General features: G+C 48.8%; 1 protein-coding gene across 1 annotated transcript in view; it reads right to left on the reverse strand.

Moving 5' to 3' along the window:
• Positions 1 to 25,335, reverse strand: part of HSPA12A (heat shock protein family A (Hsp70) member 12A) — a 154,774-nt gene that overhangs the window by 117,560 nt on the left and 11,879 nt on the right. Inside the window, exon 2 of the mRNA XM_032311922.1 lies at positions 21,522 to 21,609. Coding sequence (XP_032167813.1) covers positions 21,522 to 21,609 — 88 coding nt within the window. The remainder of the gene's footprint in view (positions 1 to 21,521; positions 21,610 to 25,335) is intronic.

A 25,335-nucleotide genomic window follows, 5' to 3' on the forward strand; every position in this document is an offset into this window, starting at 1 on the left:
TTCTATGCAACAGAATCAAGTGTATGTGTAGGTGTTCTGTGTTTTTACAAACTCTCCTCCTTGGTTGTTATAAGATTAAAACAATTTTCTCCCTCAGTAAATGCTTCCCTTCAAAACCACTGGAAGCACATAATTCACCAGCCCATTTGCGGCTTCTATTTTCTTGGAGCTGAGAGGAAATCATGATTGTGGGGCCTGTTTCCTTCTAAGAGGCCAGGGTTGAGCAAGCGATGGACAAGAAGAAGCGATGTTTCGACGACATCTCTGATCGATGTTTCATTTATTTTGAAGTTCAAAAAAGATAGGTGAGCATCGTAAGTCCTTTGGGAAGCCAGGGATAGCGGGTTTTGAGGTAAATAACTCTTTTATCCTCAGTAAATTTAATGGACACTTTCATTAAAACTACAGGGAATTTTAAGGCAGTTCTATTCCTATTTTAAAACTATAGCACAGCATTTTTTTTTTTTTCTTAAATTCCTGGATCATTTTTGCTGCTGAGAAATCTAAACATTTCAGAGATGCAGCACATTTTATTTTCCTTACCTGTTTACGGGAAATTCACATGCCCCAGAGGACACAGAAACATTACTTAAAATCACAACAGATTTCGAGGAAACACGTACACAAAAGGAGAAATTTAAAAAGCTTGCGTGGCTGACGTTGGCGGGGAGGGGTGGGATCCCAACTTGCGTTTGTCCTTAGAAAAATAACTTCACCTGCCACTGATCGGCAGTGCCAGTTTGCTACAGTGCTATTGAAAAAGCATTCCTGCTGACTGTAAACTGCCCCATTTACGTGACTGTTTACATAATTACACAGGGAAACATTGCAATCTTTTGGATTTAATACATGTTTTAACAAGCCCTTCAACTACAGTGTAGGCTTCTATAATCAAATCAAGTCTTTTCAATTAAAACACAATTAGGAAAGGTGTCACGGTGTCACTGTTACATTTGGCTGCATGAAAAGACTCAAGAATCGCTTGGCTGGGAACTTGAGCTCACCCAACATGCCTGAGCTTAAATGCCAGGTCAGGGTACCAGCGAGGGCACCTGTGGGCCTTGCATCCTGTGCACGCCGACCATTCTCCTTGGGCCATTTCTTTGTGAGGGACAGAAGGCTACGGATGGAAACCCAGTGGCCTGGAAAGGTTGAACCTGTCTGTGGCTCTGAGCTTGACCCCAGGTGCCAGCAAGTGTGTCACAGACCAGGAGTGGTGGGCTCAAGGTTACCAGGGAGATACCCACCCCATCCTGACATCAGTTTGCAGCATGTGGGATTCTAGAAGTAGAAATTCTTTCCGATGTGGCCTAATCTCACTGCTTCATTGTAGAGACACAGAAGAGGGGCTCACAGAGGATACCTGGTTTGACAAAGACCATGCCGTTTAGTTAAATCGTTCTGTGAAATGAAGTACAGTGTGCACCCTCTCTCCTAAGGATCCCCAACCCACGGGTCATTATCAAATGAGAGCAGACATGCAAAAGAGTGCTAGCTCACCCAGCTCAGGGAGGCCTGCAGGAGGAACCGTTCAGCTCCTTCTCATGGCTCAATAACAAAAGTCAGATGTGGAAGGCTGGTGTAGCAGGTTGAATGGTAGCCTCCAAAAAAGACATGCCCGCATCAAATCCCTGAAACCCGTGACTGTTCCATTTGGGAAGAGGGTCTTTGTAGATGTAACTAAGGATCTTGAGATAAGATCCTCCTGGATTACGTAGGATCATCCTGGATTATGTAGGTGGGTCCCAAATCTAACGACAAGGTCCTTATAAGAGGCGCATGGAGGAGAAACAGACAAGATGCTGTGAGGGTGGGCGGGGAGATTCCGGTGATGCAGATGCGAGCCAAGGAACAGCGGGAGCCACGGGAAGCCAGAACACGTGAGGAAGGAGACTTCCCTGGAGGCCCCAGGGGCATGTGGCCTTGCCTCCACCTTGATTTTGAACTTCTGGCCACAGAACTTGAAAGAATACATTTCTGTTGCTTTAAGCCCCCCAGGACATGGTCCTTTGTTACAGCAGCCACAGAAACCTCATACAGCTGGCAAGATGTAACGGCCACCGCAAGGTCTCTGCGGAAGGACAGCATCACACGCTGAATGCTTGTGTCCTCTGAAAATCCCTAGGTTGAAACCCTAATCCCCAGTGGGATGATATTGGGAGGTGGGGCTTTGGGGAGGGAATTAGGCTTGGATGAGGTCATGAGGGTGAAGCCATCGTGGAACTGATGCTCCTCCAAGACGAGGAAGACATCCGAGCTCTCTCTTTCTACCATGTGGGACATGGGAGAAGTCCACAGGCGGCCACCAGAAAGACAGCCCTCACCGGAACCTGGCCAGATAGCACCCCCCCCCCCGCAATTTCTGGACTTCCAGACTCCAGTGCTGTGAGAAACAGGTTTCTGTTGTTGGTAAACCACCACTCTATTTATGATAGTTTGTTACAGTGCAATCTAAGCCAGAAGCAGACCAAACATTGGACATCACAGGGCTCCTTTGGCTTCTGACTGGCTTAGCCAGGGCACAGGCTGGAGGGAGGGAGGGGGACAGGAGAGGTCAGTCAGGAATCTCTGGCTCCCTCTGTGGGGTCACTGTGACTCTCAACCCCACGGTCACAGCTCCTCTCAGGGCAGCCTCATGGGACCGCCTGCTTCTAGGTCCCTGTACTGGCTCCCTCTGCCACTAGCCCTGGTCCTACCTCACCTCTGCAACAGTCCCTTTAGCAAAACATATTCAAGTTAATGAACAGCTGAGCAGGCCATGTGTAAGCTGCCAAGACCCTGAGTAACGTGGTCCGAAGCGGTGAGACTTCCCTATCCTCAGAAAGCGCATTTTCTCCTGGTAGGTCAGTGCCTTGTCACCATCTCTCCAGGACATAGGGGTGGCACACGTGACCTTGACGCTCTGCCCCCTAGAGGGAGGTGAGGCTCACAGAGGCTCACTGAATTTTCAATGGTTACAAGTTTGGAGCAGAGCAAGGTTCACAATGCAGCCCGTGCGCCCCTATTTCCAGCTCTTTCTTACTCTGAGTTGTCGGTCTAGGGTGGCAGATCTCCGATCCTCAGGCTGCCAGGGCCTCAGTCTCGGCCATGGCCATGGCAGACACCGCTAAATCAGTCATGACACTCTTTCAGACTCACACCAGCCCTTGTCCTGGGATCTTTCCTAGCACAGCCTTCCGGAAGGTCCTAGTACGCATCAGAATTGGTGAACAAGCGTACCCTTCCTGCTACAGTCTAACAGGTGTGTCTCTGGCCTTGGGGGCCTGAGAAGGAGGGGAACAGCCAGGAAATTAAAGAGGATTTTTAGGAAGTTTCAATGCAAGCCAGGCCGTAGGCTCCCCTCTGTTGATCACCCTCAGACACCCTCCACAAAAACGCACGTAACCGCAATCCTTTTGGGTCTGATGTATGTGTCTTGGGATGTAACATGATAACAGGCTGATTTCCACATTGCACGTGGTCATGACCCCATGAGCATATTAGAGACACTAGCAAGTCCTTTGGTCAAGAGACCTGTGGGGGCTTCAAAATGGCACTGCCCGAAAACTACTCCAGAAGCTCTTCTGCACCGTTCAACTGACCAAAGTCCAGGGGACATCCTGTTCCACAAAACAGGTTCTGGTCTAATTATGACAAGATCCACAATTATCCTGCCATCTTGCTTTATTTTAACCACAGTTCCAAGCGCCTCCTTGGGAGGACAGATGGCCTTTCAAGTCCAGGTGGTCTTTGACTTTCACACGTTTGAGCAGCTGACTCTCCTGTGCAACACCGACTTAGGGATCCCCTCCCCCACCTTCCCCTGTCTTGCTCGGACTTCCCAGCAGCAGCAAAGGTCTAGGGCACAGTGGCACCTCCCCCCAGGCAACAGTTGAGTGGGGATCCCCCACGGGAGAGGTGAGGCAAATCAAGAGGGACAGTTAACTTGGGGGAGAACAAACCAACACAAACCACCACTGGGTTTGCTCCCAATTGTAAGTCTGCTAACGGGGTTCCATTTCACCTCTTCGCACAGAAGGAGGCACCTCCCCCCCCCTTATTAAGGACAAGCTCTGGAGTCAGGTACCCCTGGAGTCAAAGTGAGACCCGCACCTTTCTAGCTTGAGTTTGGTGAACTTTCTAAATTTCCTCAGTTTCCTTGTTTATGAAAATTGAGACACAATTAGCCTTTGTGCTCTCAGGGTTGAGAGGAGGAGTAAATGGAAGAGTCCAGGGAAAAGCCCACTGCCTGCAGTAAGTGGTAAGTGCAGGAAGTCCAGTAAGTGCCCACGACGACGAGGAGGAGGAGGATGCTTCTGGAAGGGGCCGCCTGCAGAAGAAAGAGCTCACTCCTGGGACTGGGGGGGAGTCCTGGTTCGCTTCCTTGCTGTGCCCAGGCTTGGAGGGTTCTTGGCTCTCTGGGGCCTCCCCAGGTTGCCCCTGCCACTGCGTCTCTCTGGAAGGGCCCTCCAGGCTAAAAGGGGCACCGTAAAGAACCGCATAGACACTCTCCCACACAGATGCTTCTCTTGTGCCCAAGCGGAACTGCGAGAACACGGAGAGGGGAGACCTTCAGTGGAGACAGCAGGCGGCCCCAGGAACCCGTCACGGCAGAATCCCGACAGTCTAACTGCAAAGGGTCCCTGGGTAGCGATGCAGGTGGTGGCTGGAAGGCTGTGTGGGTGGAGAGAAGGAAGCATCCCCAGGCCACTGGGGGTGAACTCTGAGCCACGCTTAACAAACAACCCTCCTGCCAGGGCAAGGCAGCTCTCCAGGCCATGAGGTGTGTCCAGGGTATCACAAGGGGTTTCGTGGCTTTTGTTTCTTTTGTTTTGTTGCCCACTCCCCATCCCCTCTGCTTTGGACTCCTACTTCCCTTATTAATTGTGATTCTCTAGCTTTACCCTCTGAGGTGGAGATTAAATGCTGAGCCGGCAGGAAGCGCTCTTGAAACCCGCAAGCCCCCCATTTGCGAGCCTTGTTCCTAGGGACCTGCTCGGCCCTTCGCCCAGGTCCTGGGCACTTCCATTCAACTGACCCTTTGCCATCACAGACATTATCAACCCCATCCGTAGAGGCTAATCCCTCCTGATTGGGAGAGGACTTTTTCCTTTTCCTTGCCTTCCACCAACTCCCCCCCCCCTTTATGTTTGAAAGTAATGGTTCAAAATAGCCCTTGTATCTAAATATACTGTTTCTAGGGGAGCGTGGGTGGCTCCGACCATCTGTTAAGTGTCTGCCTTCGGCTCAGGCCATGATCTCAGGGCCCTGGGATGGAGCCCCGCATTGGGCTCCCTGCTCGGCGGGGGTCTGTTTCTCCCTTTCCTTCTGGCCCTCCCTACTGCTCCTGCTGGCTTGCTTTCTCAAATAAGTAATCTTTTAAAAATAAATAAATATACTGTTTTTAGAACCATAGCACTTTCATATTCATTTACTCAATCTGGAAAAATTGAAAATGAGTGTCTTGGGACCTGCAGATAGTCAAATCCAATAGTTCCCAAAGAGAGGCTCCGTGGCCAACAACATCAACATGACCTGGGAAGTCATTAGAGATGCAAAATTTCTGGCCCCATGCCAGACCTGTGGAGGCTCTGGGGGTGAGGACAGCAGTCTGTTTTTATAAGCTTTCTAGATGATTCTGACGCATGTTCAAGTTTGAGAACCACTGTACTGATTAAATTTCCTGTACAGTTCCACCCCATCTAATACATTAGAAAAGTGAGACCGGTTACGGTAATTTGGTCAAGGTCATTCACTCATTCATTCCACAAATACTCAACACTGTGCTAAGGGATTCGGGACATATTAATGGAAAAGACACATGTGGCCTTGCCTCCGTGGAACTTACTCTCTGCACAGAAAAAAACAAAGAGGATAATCACAGACTGAAGTTAGTGCCGAGAGGGAAACAAACATGAAAATAGGACTGAAATCAACTGGGAAAGAGCTGCCTGGGAGGAGATAGTCAGGGAAAACTTCCTGGAGGAGGTGACATTTGAGTTGGATCTTAAGGATGAACAGGAGTTGGTCATGTGAACAACAGAAGGCAGAGGCAGCTTATGCAAAAGCTTTGGAGCCAGAAAGCACTTGGCCTCTTCTAGAAACAGAAACACTGGTATGGCTACAGTTTGGTGAGTGAGGAGAGTGGCTGAAGCAGAGAGAGAGAATGAGAGGCAGACAGAAGAGTGAAGAGAGAGAGAGAGAAGTCAGAGACGGAGGCTGAGGCTATGTGGGCCTCAGAGCGCCCACACCCAATTCCCCTAAGCCTCAGGCCAGGGCTCCTAGCCCTCAGGTCCCCTCAGGCCCTCAGGGCTCCTTCTGCTGCCTGCACTCCTCTTCCACCTGCCAGAGGGGCCTCAGACCGGAATCACCTCACCCAGCCTCTGCGAATCCTCCAAGCCCAGGAAGCTCTCGTCCTCCCTCATACCTGAAGCAAGGTAGCTTGTCCAGCTCTGGAAAGTTCTAAGGGGCCTTTCATTAGGCGGAGTCCAATTCTGATTGCGCTGTCCTTCAGGTACTGAAACAAGGGGTCAGCCTGCCGCCCTCACCTCCCCATCCAGACTGTGCATCTTCACATCCATTACGAGGCGCTGTGGCCGCTCTGGGATCAAGTCGCCCCCATGCAGGTCTGGCTCTGAAACATGACCTCTGGGCCCGTCTTCCTACGTACAAGTTAGGCACAGGAGTGATATCTGAGAGGCATCCCAAGAAAAGATTCCGTAAGCGTTCTGAGAGGGCTGGCCACGCCCGGAGCTCCTCGTGGGGCCTGTCCTCCATCCGCTGTGCCTCCCTACGTGCTACCATCCATCCAGGCCAGAACGCAGCGGGCCCATTCCCTCCCAGTCCGACATTTGCCTTCTGGAATAAAAGCAGAGTCTGGTGGGAGAGGGAGCAGGCTGGTGGCGATAGTGATGGGAAAAGAGGCCCTTTGCCTTAGGTCTTACACTACGGCATAAGCACGCTGCGCATTTGGCCCCAGCCTTAGTAAGAGAACATGACGTCCACACTGTCAGGAAAACGGATGCATCTAGAAGGGAGCAGCTTCCGCTTCTGTGTACAAGGGGGAGGCTGGTGGCAGACCATCTCTCCCATGGACAGCAGCACCGAAGCCAAGGTCACAACTGAACCCGCTGCCTGGAGGCACAATGGAGGTGCGGAGACAGCCAGAACTGTAGGGCAGCAGCGTAGGCCGTCTGCTTTTGAACCTGAGTACTTGGATTCCTACCCTATTTCTTTTTTTTATTATGTTCAGTTAGCCAACATTATCCGATTTTTTTTTTTTAGCAGCTTCAGGTCCTTTCAGACTTTGGAAATGGCTGTGAGCCCGGCAACCGATGAACTTGAACTCAGCCAGCCTGTGGGGCTGTGGGCTCCAGGAAAACCTACTGCTCGCTGGAGTCATGTTTTTTAAATGGAGGTTTTCCTTCTCTTCTGGGTGACAGAAGTCTTTCTATTGAGAAAGGCCAAGTTTAAGGCCGCCTCAAATCCTCCACAGTTTTTTGGACTTAAAATATTTCTTCTTAATGCCGGAAGTTATAAAATGCTTCCGACCACCCACTTGCTCGGCTGTTTTACTGTGACTGAGTTTATTATCCTAACGGGAAAGCAATCCTTGGGCTGTTTTAAAATAATTCCCAAATTATTTTGGGAAAATAATTCGAGGGAAAAAAACGAGGGAAAAAAAACTCAGTCTCCGGAAGGAAACAGAACCGAGATATTATTTCAGCCACTCCGGTGATGAGAGAGATGTTTCACGTGTCTCCTCCCTTCCATCAACCGTACTGCTGAATGCGGACGATGAGATCTACAGTTTGCCAGAATCACCTGGATTGTTAACTTTAAACTGTATTCTGGGGTCTGGCAGGATGAAATAATTATTCAGGCTGTTCCTTCCCCCATGCCCCATCCAGATTTTTTTTTTTTTAAACAATTAACAAATGGAGAAACCCTACCTGCCATTTTTGTCTGGGGATCAGGAATTGGCACCCCCACTATTGGCGGCTTGTGATTTTCTCCGGCTCTCTAGAAGGTTCTAAGATCTAATTTTTTCTAACAGAGGCTTTGTCAGTAGTGAATGAACTCTGATGACAAAGCCAGCTTGCTTAAAACAATGGAGTTCCAGGGACAATAGGAGAGAAGGTGAGGCTTAGTGCCGTCTGCGGGGATCTTAGCTGAGCTGCTCCCCATGCAGTCAAGTTCAGGGACAGGCTGCTCTTCTATTCACTGCTTCCATGGCTCTGGCACAGGAAATCCAGGGCAGGCCACAGCACCCTCTATCTATACATAATGTCTCTGTTTAAGGTCTCCCTGTGCTCCGCTCTCCTCGCGGTCTGCCAGGCCTCCGACAGAAACAAGAGAAGGGGAGACTCGAGGTCATTGTTTAAATATTTCAGGCTCACTTTCCCTATGTCCCTCCCTGCTCCAAATACTTCTGCCTCAAAAATGTGGGTCATTCAAGATAATGTGCAGAATATGAAGAGGGTGTGAGACCATCTCACTGATCTCTGAGCAGGAGCTGAAAGCCACAGCATGGATTCGGTGGCCTGGGTCAGACAACTGGCAAACCCTCCCGGATGTCACACAGCAGCCAATCAGGCACCCCTGCCTGCTGACCCAACCTCCACAACGACCCTCAAGTCCAGCTCCCTCGTCCTCTGCAGTGACCCTGAGGGCCAGGCCCTCATGGCCACCCACCTGGGCTGCTAGTCAGCCCCATATGGTCTCCATGTCCACTGCCCCCACCCCACCCCACCCCCGACTTGCCCCTGCCACACGCTCCCACTGGGTTTCTCCAAGTAGGAACAAACCCGATCACACTGGCCCTCTCCCTGAGAGCTTGGGTGGTTCTCCCTAAGCCACAGAATAAGGTCTGAACTCCTTGCCCCGGCGTAAGAGCTCCATCCCCTGGAGAATCCACCAGAGCCTTCCTGCCCCTCTGGGACCCTCAAAGGTTCTGCCTCAGCCCAGCGAGCCCCACCCTAAGTCACCCACGCGTTTCCTCCATTCCGCTGGGCGGCTCGACACCCAGTGTATCCGCAGCAGCACTGGGAAGGAGACCTCAGATGCATCTCCACGCTCTGCCCCACCAAACCAGTGTCACATCACATCTCCACAACACAGACAGATGGCCTGATGTGCCCGACGGAAAATGCATCCGGCAGGGATGAGAAGTGCTAGGACGAGGGACGTGGCAGCACGTGATCCACAAGTCGTGGGTCCATACAGTCAGTGAGTGTGAAGTCTTGATGGGATAGAAATTTACAACAAAGGAAACTAACAAATGCCTCGCGGTGGGCAGACATTCCCTCCGTCGCCCCCCAGTGAGCCCCCTGGAGCGGCAGTGGCACCTGCCGGCAGCCCCCCAACCCCGGGTTGCACGTTGCCAGGTCTGTTAACCCTACGCCAGCCCTCAACGCCCGCTGGCCCTTGCTTCCTGTCTCTGGGTCTCACCCGGGCTCACAGCTGACTGGGTCCTTTGGCTCCATTCTCTCTGGGAAAGACCTACAGAAAGGGTCCCCCTGACTTGGGGGTCCCTGACTTTTTCTCTTCCCCACAGGAGCCCCACATGGGGCAGCCCAGGTCCTGTGTCCTGGGAGTCTACATTTCACTCACAGTGGTCATTTAATGGTTCCAAACTCACATTTTCCCAGCTCCCAAATTCTGCTTTTGCCATCCTTTCTGCCCTGAACGCCCATAAACCACTGTGCAGCCCCCCACCCCCTCTTATCTGTACGATTCCACTTCTTAGGTTTCCTGGATCCACCCACTCTTTACCCCCCCAAAACAGGAAAAAAGTGGTCCCCATTACACGTTACTAGGATGGGTAGGGGCTGTCCAGAGAACGGTGACAATAGGGGGACATCATTATATTAAATAATACGTGTATTGGAAGTGTACCTTACGAGGAGAGCTGTATGTGATCCTATGTGTTTAGAAATAATGTTTTTACTGGTTGAGATAGGGTGTAATGGATCGGCTGCATTAGAACTCGACAAATGTGCCTAAATCAGCAAAATACAGAAAAACCAAGGAAAAATAATACATTTTATGCATTTTGACAAACATCTTGGTCAGCGGGACACTGGCTGGCACAGGAATATCAAAGGGGAAGAGACTCCTCTTTGCCATTTTAGGGAGCATGACCAAGGCGGGAGGTGGAGGCGGGGATGTGTGCAGAGGGCCGTCACCGTGACCGCCTGGAGGGGCGCAGCTCGCACCCAGCCTACGCCAGGACCCAGGAGTGGCGTCTGCCTGTTGTTTCTGCCGCTGATGTGGCCACAAAGATTGGAAATACATGTCAGCCCTCAGTCCTCATCGGACGTGACCCATCTGTACCACTCGACAGGAGAGACCTCCCCCTTTGCCCAGAAATGCCTTCTTCATTTGCCTTTCAGGACATCTGCTTTCCCTCCGCCACTGACGGAGCAGCTCCCCCAGACTCCTTCCCCGGCTGTTTCTCCTCTCTGCGAGCTTTAAATATGGGAGCGGTGCTGATGGGCAAAAAAAAAAAAAAAAAAAAAAATATGGGAGCGGCCCAGGCTCGAGTCCACAGACATCTCTCTCCCACGCACACTCTCTCCTTGCGGGACTCTCGTGGTGATGACTCCCACCCTGACATTTCCAGCCCGAGCTCACCCACCTCCCCCTGCATGTCTCACGGGTAACTCCAGTCAACAGGCCCCAAGCCTGCCCCCTCCCCTCCCAGAGCCTGTCCTCACCAGCTGTCCTGTCTGCACCTCAGTCCCCGGCGACTCCATCCGTCCATGCGCTCAGACCAAATGTGCCGGCGTTGTCCTTGTCTTCCCTCTGCCACGTCCCACATCCAGGCCCCAGAAATCCTGGGGCCTCCCCTCCAGCCTCTGTCTGGGTCTCCCCACTGCCGCTCCTTTTACCCTGAGCTGAAAACAGGCACTGTCTCTGTTATCTTGCAATGAATAGTTCCCCAACAGGCCTCCTTGCCTCTCCTCTGCCCACCCCAGGCCCCACCAGAGTGTACTCAGAGCATGACCTCCGCGATCCTTCAAACACGCAAGCCGGGTCACGCCACTCCTTCACTCAAGCCCCTGGCTTCTTAGAGGAGAAGGTGGCCAACCTCCAAGGCTCCACCTGGCCTCACGCCCCAGCTGTGTGGCCTCCTCGCTGGATCTCTAACGCACAGGCAACTCTTACCTCAGGACTTCTGCCTTAGCTGTTCCTCTGCCAGGAATGCTCCTCCCTCAGACACCCACATGACTTCTTCACACACCCTCTTCCGGGTCAAATGTCACCTTCTCAGTGAGGCCTTCCTGGACTTCTTACTTTAAATTCTAACCTCATGTCCACCGCACCCTTCCCTCTCCCCCATTCAGCTTTAGTCCTTCTCTAGATCATCTGACACAGTTGTTAAGATTTGTGCATACCCACAAGTACACACAAACACACTCTTTGTGTAAACCCCAAAAGGACAAGGATTTTTATGTTTTATCCACGGCCGTATCCTAATGTCCAGAGCAGCACTTGTCACAGAATACATGATAAATAAACAACTGTTGGCTGGTTTGTGGTTCCATATTGATTCACTTGAGTCACTGGCCATCTCAACTGCATGGGAGGAAGCCCAGAGCCCCAGGGGACGGGACGGCAAGTCTGTCTACCACAGGACCCACTGTGGGCCTTACCATGCTGGACACACCCGTAAACCTTCGTTGTGCCTCTCCTGTCTTGGGATCCTCAGAGCCTACTGTGGGGCCTAAAACAAGGTGAGTGGAGAGATGCTTGTTGAACTAATGAAATCCAGATAATTCAGGACAAGAGGAGCCTGAATTAAATGAGATAATATGATACCACAGATGCAGCTCCAAAGACCCCTTTTCATGCTCTTCTCACCCTCTAGTCATTGTTGAGGCAACCACGTCACATGGTTAACAGTATTTCACTTCGGACACAGGAAATTGAAGTTCTGAGTTCACGGGAGGACATGGAGCTTCTGAGTAGCTTCCCACATTCACACTTGGTCCTGTCATCGTCCGCATAGGCACCTTCTCCATGTGAGTGAAGGGGGCAAAGGACAGGTCATCGTAAGCCTGGGTTCTAGACTTCCCTCCGCACTCACCAGCCTTATGTAAGACTTTGACCCATGTAATCCTGTTTCTTCACCTGAGGTTAATTCTCTTATCATAAGAGGATAACTGGCTAGTGAGTCTGGTGTAGCAGATTCAGGAATGACTTGTTTAAGGAGATTTATGGTTTATAAGCATATAGAAAGCAGGAATCACCAGGACCCACTGCAGGTTCACAGAGAAACAACTCTGTCAGATAAATCTTGTTTCTTTCTTTGATAGGATTACCAGACTGGTAGAGATGAAGTAGATCAATGATTTAGGAATTCAGCAGAGCATTTGAGAAGTTCAATGGGGTTACCATATGGAATGGACGCAGGGACTACTGAATTGGATACAAGGACCACTGGGTGACTTGGGGACTGATTGGATACTGTTATTTGTGGGCTGAAATTCAACGATCTCAGAGAGAGGTTCTGAACTCAGGACCTCAAGCCTCTATCCTTGGCAAAGTCCTGCTGAACATTTTTATCACTGGCTTGAATGAAAACTTCAAAGAGGATGTGTTCACTACATTTGGGAACAGGCTGAAGGACAAAGATATCATGACCAGGGTCAGAATCGGTATCCAAATCAATCTCATAGCCTACTGACAATGGGTTGAGGTAGCTTCTCAGTGCTACCCATCCAGGTATAGAGTGAGGGAAAGATGATAGAGCAGCAGAAGACTTCAAAAAGTATGATGGAATTCTGTTGACCTGAGTCAAAATTCTGATGTTATGCAGAACACCTCACCCACGACAGCCCCTCACACAAAACCACAACTGTATCTTGGGTTATATTCATGCAATCGTATCCACAAGTGTGAGGTGCACCCCACTTTGCACAGTCCAGTGGTTTTAAGGACAACATTTTAAAAGTGATTTGAAATGAACAATCCAAAAATGAAATTAAGAAGATAATTATACCTATAACACCATAAACGTTTAGGAATAAACTTAACAGAAGAAGGATAAAACTTATATTCTGAGAACAAAAACACTGTGGAAAGAAATTAAAGAAGACTGAAGGAAATGGGAAGACATCCTATGTACATGAATAGGAAGACTTAACTATTGTTGGGATGGCAAAACCCCCCAAACTGATCTACAGTTTGAGTACAATCTATAAAAACCCCAGCTGTCTTCTTTATAGACATTGACAAGCTGATCCTAAATTCACATGGAAATGTAAGGAATCCAGAATAGCCAAAACAACCTTGACAAATAAAAGCAAGGTTGGAAGATTCATAATCTGTAATTTCACAATTTACTACAGAGCTTCAATAATTAAGACAGTAGGGTACTGGATGAGGACAGACAGATCAGTGCAACACACTTGAAAGTTCAGAAATACAGCCTCACATTGGTAATCAGTTGATTTTTGACAAGGATGCTAAGACGATTGAGTGGGAGAAAGAAACAGTAAATTTAATAAGCGGTGCCAGGACAATGAGATATCATACAAAACCATGAGCTGACCTCTTTATCACACCATATTCAAGACTGGATTCAAAACAGACGAAAAAAAGACCAAAATGTAAGAGCTAAAACTCAGAGAAAAAATAGACCTAAATTTCTGTGACCCTGGACCAGGAAATGGTTTCTTAGATTCAACACCAAAAGAACAAGCAAAAAGAAGGAAAAAAAAAAAAAAGATAAATGTGGCTTAATCAAAATTTAAAGTTTAATCAAAATTTAAAACTTCTGTGCATCAAGGGACACTACCAAAGAAGCGAAAAGACAATATATAGAATGAGAGAAAGAAAAATATTTGAATATCATATTTCTGATGAGGGAGTCTGTGCATCTAGAGTATGTACCTAGAATATATAAAGAACTCTTATAAGCAAACAATAAAAAGATACAACTCAATTTAAAAATGGGTAAAGGGGGCACCTAGGTGGCTCAGTTGGTTGGGCAGCTGCCTTCGGCTCAGCTCATGATCCTGGAGTCCCAGAATCAAGTCCCACGTTGGGCTCCCTGCTCCATGGAGAGTCTGCTTCTCCCTCTGACTTTCTCCCCTCTCATGCTCTCTCTCTCTCTCTCTCAAATAAATACATAAATTACTTCCAAAAAATGGGCAAAGGATCTGAATAGACATTTCTCCAAAGAAGATACAGAAATGGCCAATAGGCCAGCATCTGCAGGCATAGGTGAAAAGCAAATCAAAATGCAATGACATATCACTTCACACCCATGAGGGTGACTAATCAAAAGGACAGAAAATACCCTACGATCCAGAAACTGCATTACTAGTTATTGACCCAAAGATACGAAAATACTAATTCTAAGGAGCACACGCACCCCAATGTTTACTGCATTAGTATGAGCACTAGTATTACCTATACTAGCCAAAGTAAGGAATAGCCCAACTGATGAATGGATTAAGCAGATGCATTAGCTAACCCAATGAGGTGGACACTTACTATTATTCACAAGTCATATTAGAGACACAGAAACTGAAATTTAGAGAAATCACCCAACTTTCACGACCTAATGTTGTCATGGTTGTAGACTGGCAATGGTACAGTCTACCAGCGGCAGAGACCAAGGGCAGAGACAGATTCAGAAGCCAATAATCTGACCTCAGACTCTAAGGAAGGTCCCATGATGTTTGCTGAACCAATCACTGAAAGAACACAGGAGCGGATGAATGTGTGCTCAACTGCCCACACAAGGAGGAAGCAAGCTTCTCCTAATCAGCAGGTTGGTTCTTATCTTACAAATGCTCTAAATCTTGTAGCCCTCATCTCTCCTTGGGATACTCTATCTTAAGGCAAAAAATGGGGTCCATCTTCCACCAGCTGGGCTCATCCTCCCGCGGAGCCTCCAGTACCTCTCTCTCTCCATGGTCTCCGCGGTCCAGGCTTCAGTCACCTGCCCAATCCCTGCAGGCAGAGCCCACGCTGGGACACTTCCAGCCACCTGCCCCCCAATCTGCATGGAACCTGATGCGCCCACACAGCCACTGTGACGCTGCCGTGTCCAATCGTCTGCTTCAAAGCCGCGGTGCCACGTCCCGCTGATATAGACGCCGCCCGTGCTGGTGCCACCACCACCGCCAGTGCTGGTGCCACCGCCACCATGCAAGTGCCACCAACACTGCCAGCGCCGGGCTCACCGCTCTGCTGCCACTGCCGCTGGGTCACTGGAGCTACTGGGGGATGGGGCAGTCACGGGGGATAGACTGTGAGACATCAGGAAGCCTTCGGAGTCACCTTCTCCTCCAAATAAAGCTTTGCAAGGGACTGTGTCTTGAGACCTCCTGGGAGAGGGCTTCTTCCCTCACGCAGACAGAGTTCTAGAAAGCCCAACCGACCTTCCCCAGACACGGCTAAATACCGGGCGTGGGGAGCAGTGCAACCCCGGTTGGGACCCGCCTCCCCACAGCTGCCCACGCACTTCTGTCCCATCACTGTGGAGGCCGACAGACACAGAGATGGTCCCTATTTTAAAAACACCACAAGACCTCACAGCTCGCATCCACGGACTCACCTCCTGACTTGGCCCTATTTTCCCTTTAGTCCTGTTTCTCAAATACACCACCCCACATGTCATCATATGTGCGTCTCCAGGTCCCTCTCCAAATAAGGCAGTAAAACAAGAGGAGGTCCCAAGAAGAGCGACAATGGAACGTATACACGCACATTTTGAAAATGGGGAGCCCACTTCCGGCGTTGGTATGTTTCATTGGGGATTTTTTTCTGAAGACTTCAAACAAGCAGAAATTCTTGGCCAAATGATTTGGGAGTTTGAGGTGAAAAGCCAGGCTCTCCCAGGAAGCTTTCTGAACATCAACTATAGAACCACAGACTGTTCTCTCCCTGCTTTTTGTAGACGGATGTTAAGAACATTGCTGGGCACAGCTGATCCCTGGCAAGTTCGGCATTCAGGGGCCTCTACCCTTCTAGACCCTCCTGTCTTCGGCCTAGAACTCCTCCCTTAAAGAGCCCCCAGACTCTCACGCAGCCTCCCAGTCGGTGGTACCGAAGTCACGTTAAGGTTTTAACGTTGTCTCTTCACGCTTCCCAGTCAGAAGAGTCACAAAACCCCAAAGGCAGGGCCATCTGCATACCTTACAGGACCCAGGACACAATGAACATGCAGGAGCCCTCATTCAAGCTATTACGAGTTTCACGATGGCAACATCAGAGCATTAAAACAAGCACAGGGCCTGGGCAACTGCAGGGATCCCGCATCCAAGCCGGCCTGCCCGCCCAAAGGAATGTAATGATACACCAAGGACACTCAGAGGCATAGTTCAGAAAAATTACTTTTACTTATAACTACAGAGCCCTATTTTAAAATAGAAAAACACTAAAAGTTGGCAAATACTCAAAAAAAATTTTTTTTAACTTCAGACATGCTATTCTTGCCGAAGTGCCAGTTGAGTCAGCTCGCCATCAGGACTCCATTGGTGAAAATGCACGAGATACTGTCTTAACTTTCACCCCGCTTTCCTCCAAGGCTCTACACCCTGAAAGCATTTTGCACATCAAGAGAGAAGCCTGGGGTGAGTAACAAGACCTTCAATGGCGTAGCAAAGCTGGAAAGGGTCAGATCCCCATCGACCGACCAGGTTCTCAAAGGATGGACAGGGTCTGGCAAGGCCAAGGGGAAGGGTTCCCGGGAGGGAGCGAAAGAGCAGAGAGAGAAGCAAAGGGTATGGCTGGTCAGTGGCAGGAAGGGAGTCAACAGGACAGCAGGGCGGGCTCACCAAGGGCCACTGAACTACTTTAGAAAATCAGTAAGAACCTGAAAGCTTGTTGAGTTCTGGAATCTGATTTTAAAACTGGGATTTCATGCTCATAGGATAAAAATAAGTGTGACAAATGGGCACCTGTCTACAAATGCCACACGAACTGTCTCCCCCTGCAAGCAAGCGACATATGAGCACAGGATCCGGGAGGGAGTTTCTTGTCCTTGAACTGGCTATGACTGAATCCTCACCCAATGTTCCAGATCAGATGGGTGCCTCTTAGCTCTAAGAGAACTTTTCGGTTTTGTGCTAAGGCTACTCTCTACGCTGGGTCTTAGTCTTGCCCTTTTCATAATGCACAGGACCTTACAGGACGGAACGAGACCCAGGCTCATCATCACTAACAAGCTCAGGCTCAAGAAGACCGAATGATGAAGAAAACTGTTTAGACAAAGTAGGACTCAGCTCTATACCTGAGACAATGCATAGCCAACCCCCCCCCACCCCTACCGCCCAAAACAACAACAACAAAAAAAAATTACAAAAAACAAAACAAAACAAAAAAACCCTCAAAAATGCCCTTCTACCCAAACATCCGCTTCCTCTGATAACCAGTAAGCTTAACCATAATAGGACACTCAGAGAAGAACTTGGAGAGCTTCAAGGTCTGGTTTTAGGAGCCTCCGGGCCAAGGTACATGCTGTCTCCCCCATGCTACAAGGCAACGAGGTTAACAGAGACTACAAACTCACCAACCAAAGTCAAACAGACAAGAATGCATGTGTATTCCTCCCAGCTGAGACTGATTCTCTCGCTCCCTGCCTTGTAATCTCTTTATATACATATATGTCTGTTTGTTTATGTATATATATACCGACATATACATATATGCATCTTGTGTACCTAGCTATATATGTATGTATAGTGTGCATATATATGTATATATAAAAAACACACAGAGAATAAGAGAGGCAGGAGAGAGAATATATACATAACACACATACGCATAAATATGTAGTAAATTCAATTCTATTCAATTTTGTTAAATTCGACCCACATTTAGAGTCTCTGCCATGTGCTGACCCTACTCGGCACCAGACACAGACTTAGCAAAGAGTGTCACCAACACCCACGAGCTCACCAGCTAGAGGGGAGACACACTAAAACCCAAACACCAGCACGGCAGCCACTTATAATGGGAGTCCACGTGACTCGGTGGTTCTAGATCAAAGGTGGTTATTACATGTGCTTGAATCACGCTGGCTTGGCTCAGGTCCCACTCCACCATGTTCAACCTGTGTGACCCTCAACACACAACTTGAGCCACAGGCTCTCATTAGTGATATGAGCATCTACGACAGCGCCTTCTTCACAGGGCAGTGAGGAATGAACGGTATAACTAGCAAAAGCACAGACACGGGCACACACAAGGCATTCAGTAAAACGGAGCTTTTATTATCACAACTATTATTCTTCTTCGAAAGACTGTGAGGTTCTGCAGAGGGGCGCATAAGAAAGAAAGGGGTGTCAGGAGAAGCTTTAGGGAGGAGGTGGTATAAGAAATAGGTGTTTGTTGGGAGAACAATAGGGAGAGAAGGCATTCCAAGGATTAAAAAAAGAGTTTGTTCAAAGGCCCTGAGGCATGAAACATCCTGGCAGGTCCTGAGAACTGCCAGCAGATCAGCACAGCAGAGTAAGGGTTCAAGGTCAAAGAGAAGCCAGAATCAGATCTGAAAGGGCCATCAAAAAGCCTCAAAACAATGGAATGTCGAAATCAGATTTGCTTTCAGAAAGGTTTAGGTAATATCCAACTGAACATGATTTTGCCATTGTGAGGACCAGTTTTCATGAGCACCACCAGGATATATTAACGCCACCAAACAGAAGACTCCCTGTCACGTGTATGTTCTTTCCTCTGTTCACAAGTCTTCAAAAGTTTTTTGTTGCTTTGTTTCGTTATACTAAATGACTGGCTTATTTCCCATGCTGGTGTCATGGCTGCAAGAATGTTTTTCTTTACCACGAATATCTTACAGAATGATTTTTAAATATTCACCTTCCTAACCCCTATGAGGGGCTTCAGTGGCCACTTCTTAGCATTCGTTAAGAGCCAGACACTCACACGTTTGCCCTCGAAGTCTGCAAACAGCCATTATGGGTGGCAGGTCATGTCTAGCGGATAGAGGCGGATATGGGAGGCAGAGCCATGGTGGGGGTCCGTACTGGAACTAGAAGCAAAACCATATCCCAGGACAAAACCAGGAAGATGACTGAAGGAGAAGAAAATGAACATGTGCCAAGCACCAAAGGAATGGGCGAGAATGCAAAGTGGACCCCTGGAGGGCATTCAGTGACCAAGGAGGGCCCTGGAAAATTGGAAACAGTCAATTGAACTGTCTGGAGGTATCTAGATTCATTTGCTCACATAGCATTCATGAGGTCAGCCTATGAGGCGATTTTATGAATTCCCTCTGTTAGCGTCTGTCTGTCCTGGGTCTGAAGAAAATACGGTGACGTGGTCTCCAGCCACAGAGAGATGACTGACTACGCGTGGGCCCTGATAAGGACCAGCTAGTCCCTTGGCGAGCCTACAGAGGCCGCCTCCTTTTATGTTCACTCCACGCCATTGAGAAAATCAACAGATGGGAACAGTCTCCTTTCTGACCCCAACTTTCATTGTTCCCTATCTGAGATAACAGAGGCAGCAAGCAGGACAGAGAGCTGGAAACTGCCGGTTTCAGACGCCTATGACTGTAGTCTCCCTCCTCCTCCCCAGAACTGACCTCTTTGGGTCTGGTCTTCAGATTTTCATAAAATGAACGTGGCTTTTTTTTTTTTTTTCCTAATGCATTCCCCCCCCACCCCCGCTTTGATTTAACAAGCATGACCCGTAGACGCTCATGCCTGAATCCTGCCGTTCCGTCAGGTGGACCACGGACATGTGCACTGTGTGTGTGTGTGTTTGCGTGTGTTCCAGTGTGGATGTGTCCAACTCAGGTCGAACAGGGAGTGCTGTCACCCCCCACAGGACCCGCCAGTGTGCTCAAGCCAAATTCTGCACTCAGAGGTCCTCTCAGTGCCACGGGAGTGCCTCTTTGCTCTGGCTGCTGCAGCCTGGGGCTCCCAAGTAGTTATTGCTTAAGTTGTTTAAAAAAAAAAAAAAAAAAAAGTGGGGGGAAAAAAACAAAAAACTGAAATAAAATAATCATATCAACCTCTCATGTGGCACTCCAACTTAGCACGTATTTTATGATGAACTGAGAAACTCAAAGAGCATTTCAGGAACAAGTAAAGCAGGTGTGGAATATACCAGGTCTCTATCAATTGCTCTTTGTTTTCCAGGCAAAAATTTCTCCCTTGAAAAATCAAATCAGCAGTAACTTATTTGTTGAACACCTACTATGTGACAGGCACGCAACATCCAGCTGCACATTACATGATTTCTTTTTCATTACCGTCTTCCCTGGAAAACATTCAAAGCATCGAGCTGGATGTTTTAGCTGTTTTCTCTTCTAGCAGTTTTCCTATTATGAATGTCTTCAGAAGCTTAACACTCTGAGGGCTATGCAGAGTTTTCTGGGTCTTTTTTGGTCTGTTTTGTTTTCTTCCTACTATTTTTTTTTTTAACCTAAAACTTTCCTTTTCTCTTCCTACTTTCTGATTTTAGGGAGGAGAAAAAAAAATCTAGCATCTGGGGTCTGAGACCACTTGAAATGTCTGGGCCAGGGATTGCTAATGACCTCCCAGAGATAACCCAAATTGCTGATTTAGCAAAGCCCATTCTTGACCTTGACACAAGACAAGACAGGCAGAGGGAGAGGACTTGCCAGGCAGCAGTGAAAGAAGACGGATCATGGACGCGCTCAGATCTCCCCAGGCCCCCTCCCCCATTCAGCAAACACCTGGCTGAGTTGGAAAACATGACCGGCCCAACCTTCCTATTGGCACCAATTGAAGCTGTCAGCTCTCGGCTTGTCACCAGTTGCACTGGGAGGCCCCGGGCAGCCACAAGAGCCCTAATTAGGCAGAAATGACACTTCTACAACTGACCTGCCAGGACCTTTGGCAAACCATTTAACATCATTAGTTAACATTTTTAAAAAGTGTGAATGTAAATGAACAGCCAGTGGCTTTCAATGGAGTTTGTCGGTGGCATCCCCCCCCCCCGCCCCCCGCCCCCCAGCTCACTCTTTCTCTTTTTACATGAATAGTCCACTTGTTTCCTCCAGAATTGGAGGGAGGCACTGGGCAAGAAGGAAGAAGAGGACCAGTCCTCTGTGGGGAGAGACATGTTAAAGCATAAACAAGCTTGGAGGAGCCCGAGACCATCCCTTCCTGCCTCAGGACAGGCCTGAACTCTCACACGCAAGCCCCCAGAGCCAGCGGAGCCCGGGCAGGGAGGGGACAGGAGTGCGCCCAGCCAGGTCCCGCTCCGCAGCTGTGCTGGGGAGTGTAGATGTCCGCTGTTGCCCATTTTCCAAGCTCTGAGTAGGTGGGAAACAATTTCAATTCCCGACTCAAGGGGGCTTCTGAAATACTCTTGCTCTCACGCCTCTTACCACTCGTCAGCGCTCTGAGTGACCAGATGTTCTGCAGTGGTTTGGCAAATATCTTGCATGTGCTATAGGGTAACTGTACCAGCTAGAAATGGGCCTCATCCCTCTCCCAAGGAATGAAATCTGCTGGGGGCTGGGGCTGGGGGGGGTGCGGTGGGACAACTTCCGACGCCAGTTTGGTACTTGCACAAATCCATTCCTTCCCTACCTGAAGCTGGTATTTCCCACCTGGAGTCACACTTCACTTTGCTCTTCGCTGCACACCCACAGAGTCCGTACACGCCAACACTCTCCATCTGTAGGAAGAGGGAGAAGTTTCACTGTGAAAATGTCCCTTGGTCTGCTTCTGCGCCACTCTCAGAGCGTGTGTGTTCGCGCTGGGAGACAGGTGGAAGAGGCCGCACAGGGTAGAAGGGAAGCAGAAAGGTAACGGTGGGCAGCAGAGGGGTCAGCTTCCTCAGGGCCTTTGCACTTATCACCCACTGGTTTGTGCCCTTGGGCAAGGTGCTTTGTGCTGAGTCTCAGATGTTTTCATCTGTAAGACCAAGGTAATGCCTTACTACCTCCAGTGGGAAAAAGAACAGATGGAACATTATCATGTGAGCCGGAAGGCCCCATGGAAAGGCAAGGATTGGGGCACCGGGGTGGCTCAGTGGGTTAAGCCTCTGCCTTCGGCTCAGGTCATGATCCCAGGGTCCTGGGATCGAGCCCCACATCGGGCTTTCTGCTCTGCAGGGAGCCTGCTTCCTCCTCTCTCTCTGCCTGCCTCTCTGCCTACTTGTGATCTCTGTCAGATAAATAAAGAAAAAAATTTAAAAAAAAAAAAAAGAAAGGCAAGTATTTCCAGACCTTTGAGAGCTGCCAAAACTGAGGTGTGATGCCAGGTTCTCAGCTTAGTGAGACTCTGTCCTCTTGCTTCTCAAGAGAGACTAGACAAAGCCACTACACCACCAGCACATGCCAGATCGCTCCCTGCCACCCCCCCTGCCCTACCTCCACTCCAGCTTATTCTCCAAAGGGCTGTAAGTACCACAAAGACAAATGCATGGGTGCAAGACCAATTCCTAAAACCCATGGTGCCATCAGCGCTTTGGCCTCTCTGCTGGGTCCTAAGCAGTAGGGGAGGGGAGGCACATCTGTCTATCTCTGGATTTCCAGAAGTCCCTACGACAGTGGTGGGGACACAGTAGATGCCCAGCAAAGGTTTACTGCGTCGAAATGCTGTGCATCTTCCAGACATGTGCTGATAGCAGCTGGAATGTGTGCTTTACTAAGGCAGCCCAGAGCCCAAACTGGGAGAGCCTGACTTGCCCTCGAATTAAGAAAGAGTCCAATCAAGCCTGCAATGCAGCATGTGGCGGCGAATGCCTGCGAGGTAGCAGTAAGAGAGAGAGAACTGAAAGAAAACAATCTTAGTTTGGAGCAGAAAGAGGGAGAAAATACTGGAAAACGTCCTTAATAACAGTAAATGGGAAAGGGAGAGAAGAGCTCCTCGTGATGGAGTATTTAGTGCTTTTAAGCTAAATACCTCAGCATATTAAGCAAATAGAGAAAAGCCAGCTAGAAGATGTCAGCAAATTGAACCAAACGGTGCTCAGAAAGCTCAGAAAGCCGATAGGAGGTGTCTGGGTTTGACCCCTTTTCCCATCACATGCCTGGTCTGCGCCCGCGTGTTTAGTGTTGCTTCTCCTCTCCAGCTGCGGGGCTTATTGAAAAGCTCTTGCTCCCTGCCTGGTTTTGGCACATTTTCTGCAGGTGCCTCCTACTGTGGCCACAATGGGCTGCTCGGGAGGTTTAGACCTGTCAACAGCTCCGGGGGAGGGGGCGGCGGCGGCGGAGGGAGCGCAGCCATCGTCTTAAAGGGCCAGTGACACCGTGCGCCGCAGAGCCAGCCGCACTGGCACCTGCTAATGAGATGAATCCCTTCTCCCGCTCGCTCTTTCTCTCTTTCACGATTTAACTTGATCGTTTTGGCCCCTCTCTGGACAGGGAATTGCTCTGTTGATAATATAAAGTAATTGCCTGTAAAACATTTCTCCGCAACAACTATTCCCTTCCCTGGCTGAAAATGTCACAGCAATTGAAAGCTCTTAGCCCAGTTCAAGAACGAGGTTGCTCAGGAGAATGGTCTTTGCATAGGTCTCCAAGCACTCGCGGGTTCCCAGAGTTGCAAGTTCTTGGTGTGTCTACTCGATTTTTAAGACAGGGACTGCTCCCTCCTGTAGCTCAGGAGGATGTTGTGTGTGATTGTGGACAACTAACCGGACTAAAAACTCCCCGCAACGCCAGAATGAGATGGAGTTGGTTCAGGGAAAGACATTCTTTTCTTCACCACCGTGCCATTCTTAAGTCTCAGAAACCCGAATTCCGAGGGATGGCTGGCTACATGGGTCAGAGGGATTTAGGAGAGCCTCTGCGTTCTCCTCCTATAAGGAGAAGGTATCTTTGTCTAGGAGGGAGTGGGGGCCTTGGTTTTCCAAAGTGGAATCGATGCTCTAATTGTTTAAGGTTTGCTGATGTATTTTTTTCAGACCTGTCACTTGGCGGCAGCAGTGACACACTGTGGGAGTGGGGACGACACACTTGCGTTTTCATAAATACTTTATTAGTCATTGCCACGCCAACGTGGGGAGTAATTCACCTGGAGGAAAAAAAAAATCACTTTGTAGTAGGCATGCACCCGCCAGCAAAATAAACACTGGTTAGTGACGGTTTCATTTTCCTCTGACAGGTGAAAGCCTAAGTCTCTATCTGAGGGAAAGAGAGAAACTTTTTGCCTTTTAATTGATGAGAAGCACAATTTGCTAAATGAGAGCCTGCTGCGTTACTAATTCGGGAACAAAGCCTCAGGTGACTCACCTTCCAACCGGATGAGCCCTGAATATTTTTTGTAGCAGATGAAGTAAGGGAGGCAGACATGTTTATAATGGTAATTTATCAGAAGGCAAAAACATCCGCCTGCTTACTTGACAAACTAGGGTATAGAGAACACAGCTACCAAAAGGCCATTTAAAATTATAAATCTGAGGAAAGCCACAGAACTTTATCCAGCTAAACCTCTGAGAGGCCGCGGTACGAGATCCACAACCCAAAACAGGTGCCGCACTTTTTTCTCGGAATTTAGGAATTTTAGACTTTACATTTTTAAGTCTTGTAATACTGTCAGAATATGCCAGATATTCAGTTGGGACAATTACACGTATTATACCAAAATAACCATACTAACTGTATATCATAAATGGTATTTTTCCTTTACCCATAACAAAGAGGATTTTAAAAATATTTAATTTAAGCTCATTAAATAAATTGATTCCTGAATAAAAGAATTATCTTGACAGCTTTTTGCCAGCAACTAGAGGTGTTTCTATTTGCTTAGATGAAGGTGTGTGTGTGTGTATGTGTGTGTGTGTATAAAATGACGGTGTGGAACTAAATGACCCAAAAGCTCTGCGTGGTTCTATGATTTTCTTATCTATAAAGACGATTCCTATCACGGAAACACAGAAGCAGTAAATATAACCACACAGCTATTTCCAACAGCTTTGCCTATTGGACAGGCGGTCAATGGGTTAAGTCCCTATAGCCACAGCTAGGAGAGCCTGGACCACCAGGGCTGGAATCCCAAACCGCCTCGCAAAAAATGGCCCAGGAAGCAGGAATGTGAGGAAGGTGGCCCTGGGGTGTGTGTGGGGGGGGGCGGTGTTTGCTGCTGGTGCTCGGGCTGGTGTCCTCCGCATGAACTCCCAGAGCGAGCCTGGGTAGACAGTGTGAAGAGGGGAGAAAAAGAATGTGTGAAGAGGACAAAAACAAGTGAAACAAGCACACGGTCAGTGGAAAGAACGTCCACACTGACAGCAGCCCCAGCACTGGTTTCACTTGTGCGTCCTCCTTTTTCCTATGTCTGCGCACAACGTAAGAGGTCTGAACAGAATTCCAAAGGGCAGAGACAGCAAAATGGGGATTTGCATCTCCTTGCTCCTGCGGATCCTCGCAGCACTTCTGAAACCACCTGACTGCACGAG

Source organism: Mustela erminea, chromosome 14 (assembly GCF_009829155.1).
Source record: "Mustela erminea isolate mMusErm1 chromosome 14, mMusErm1.Pri, whole genome shotgun sequence".
Lineage (NCBI taxonomy): Eukaryota > Metazoa > Chordata > Mammalia > Carnivora > Mustelidae > Mustela > Mustela erminea.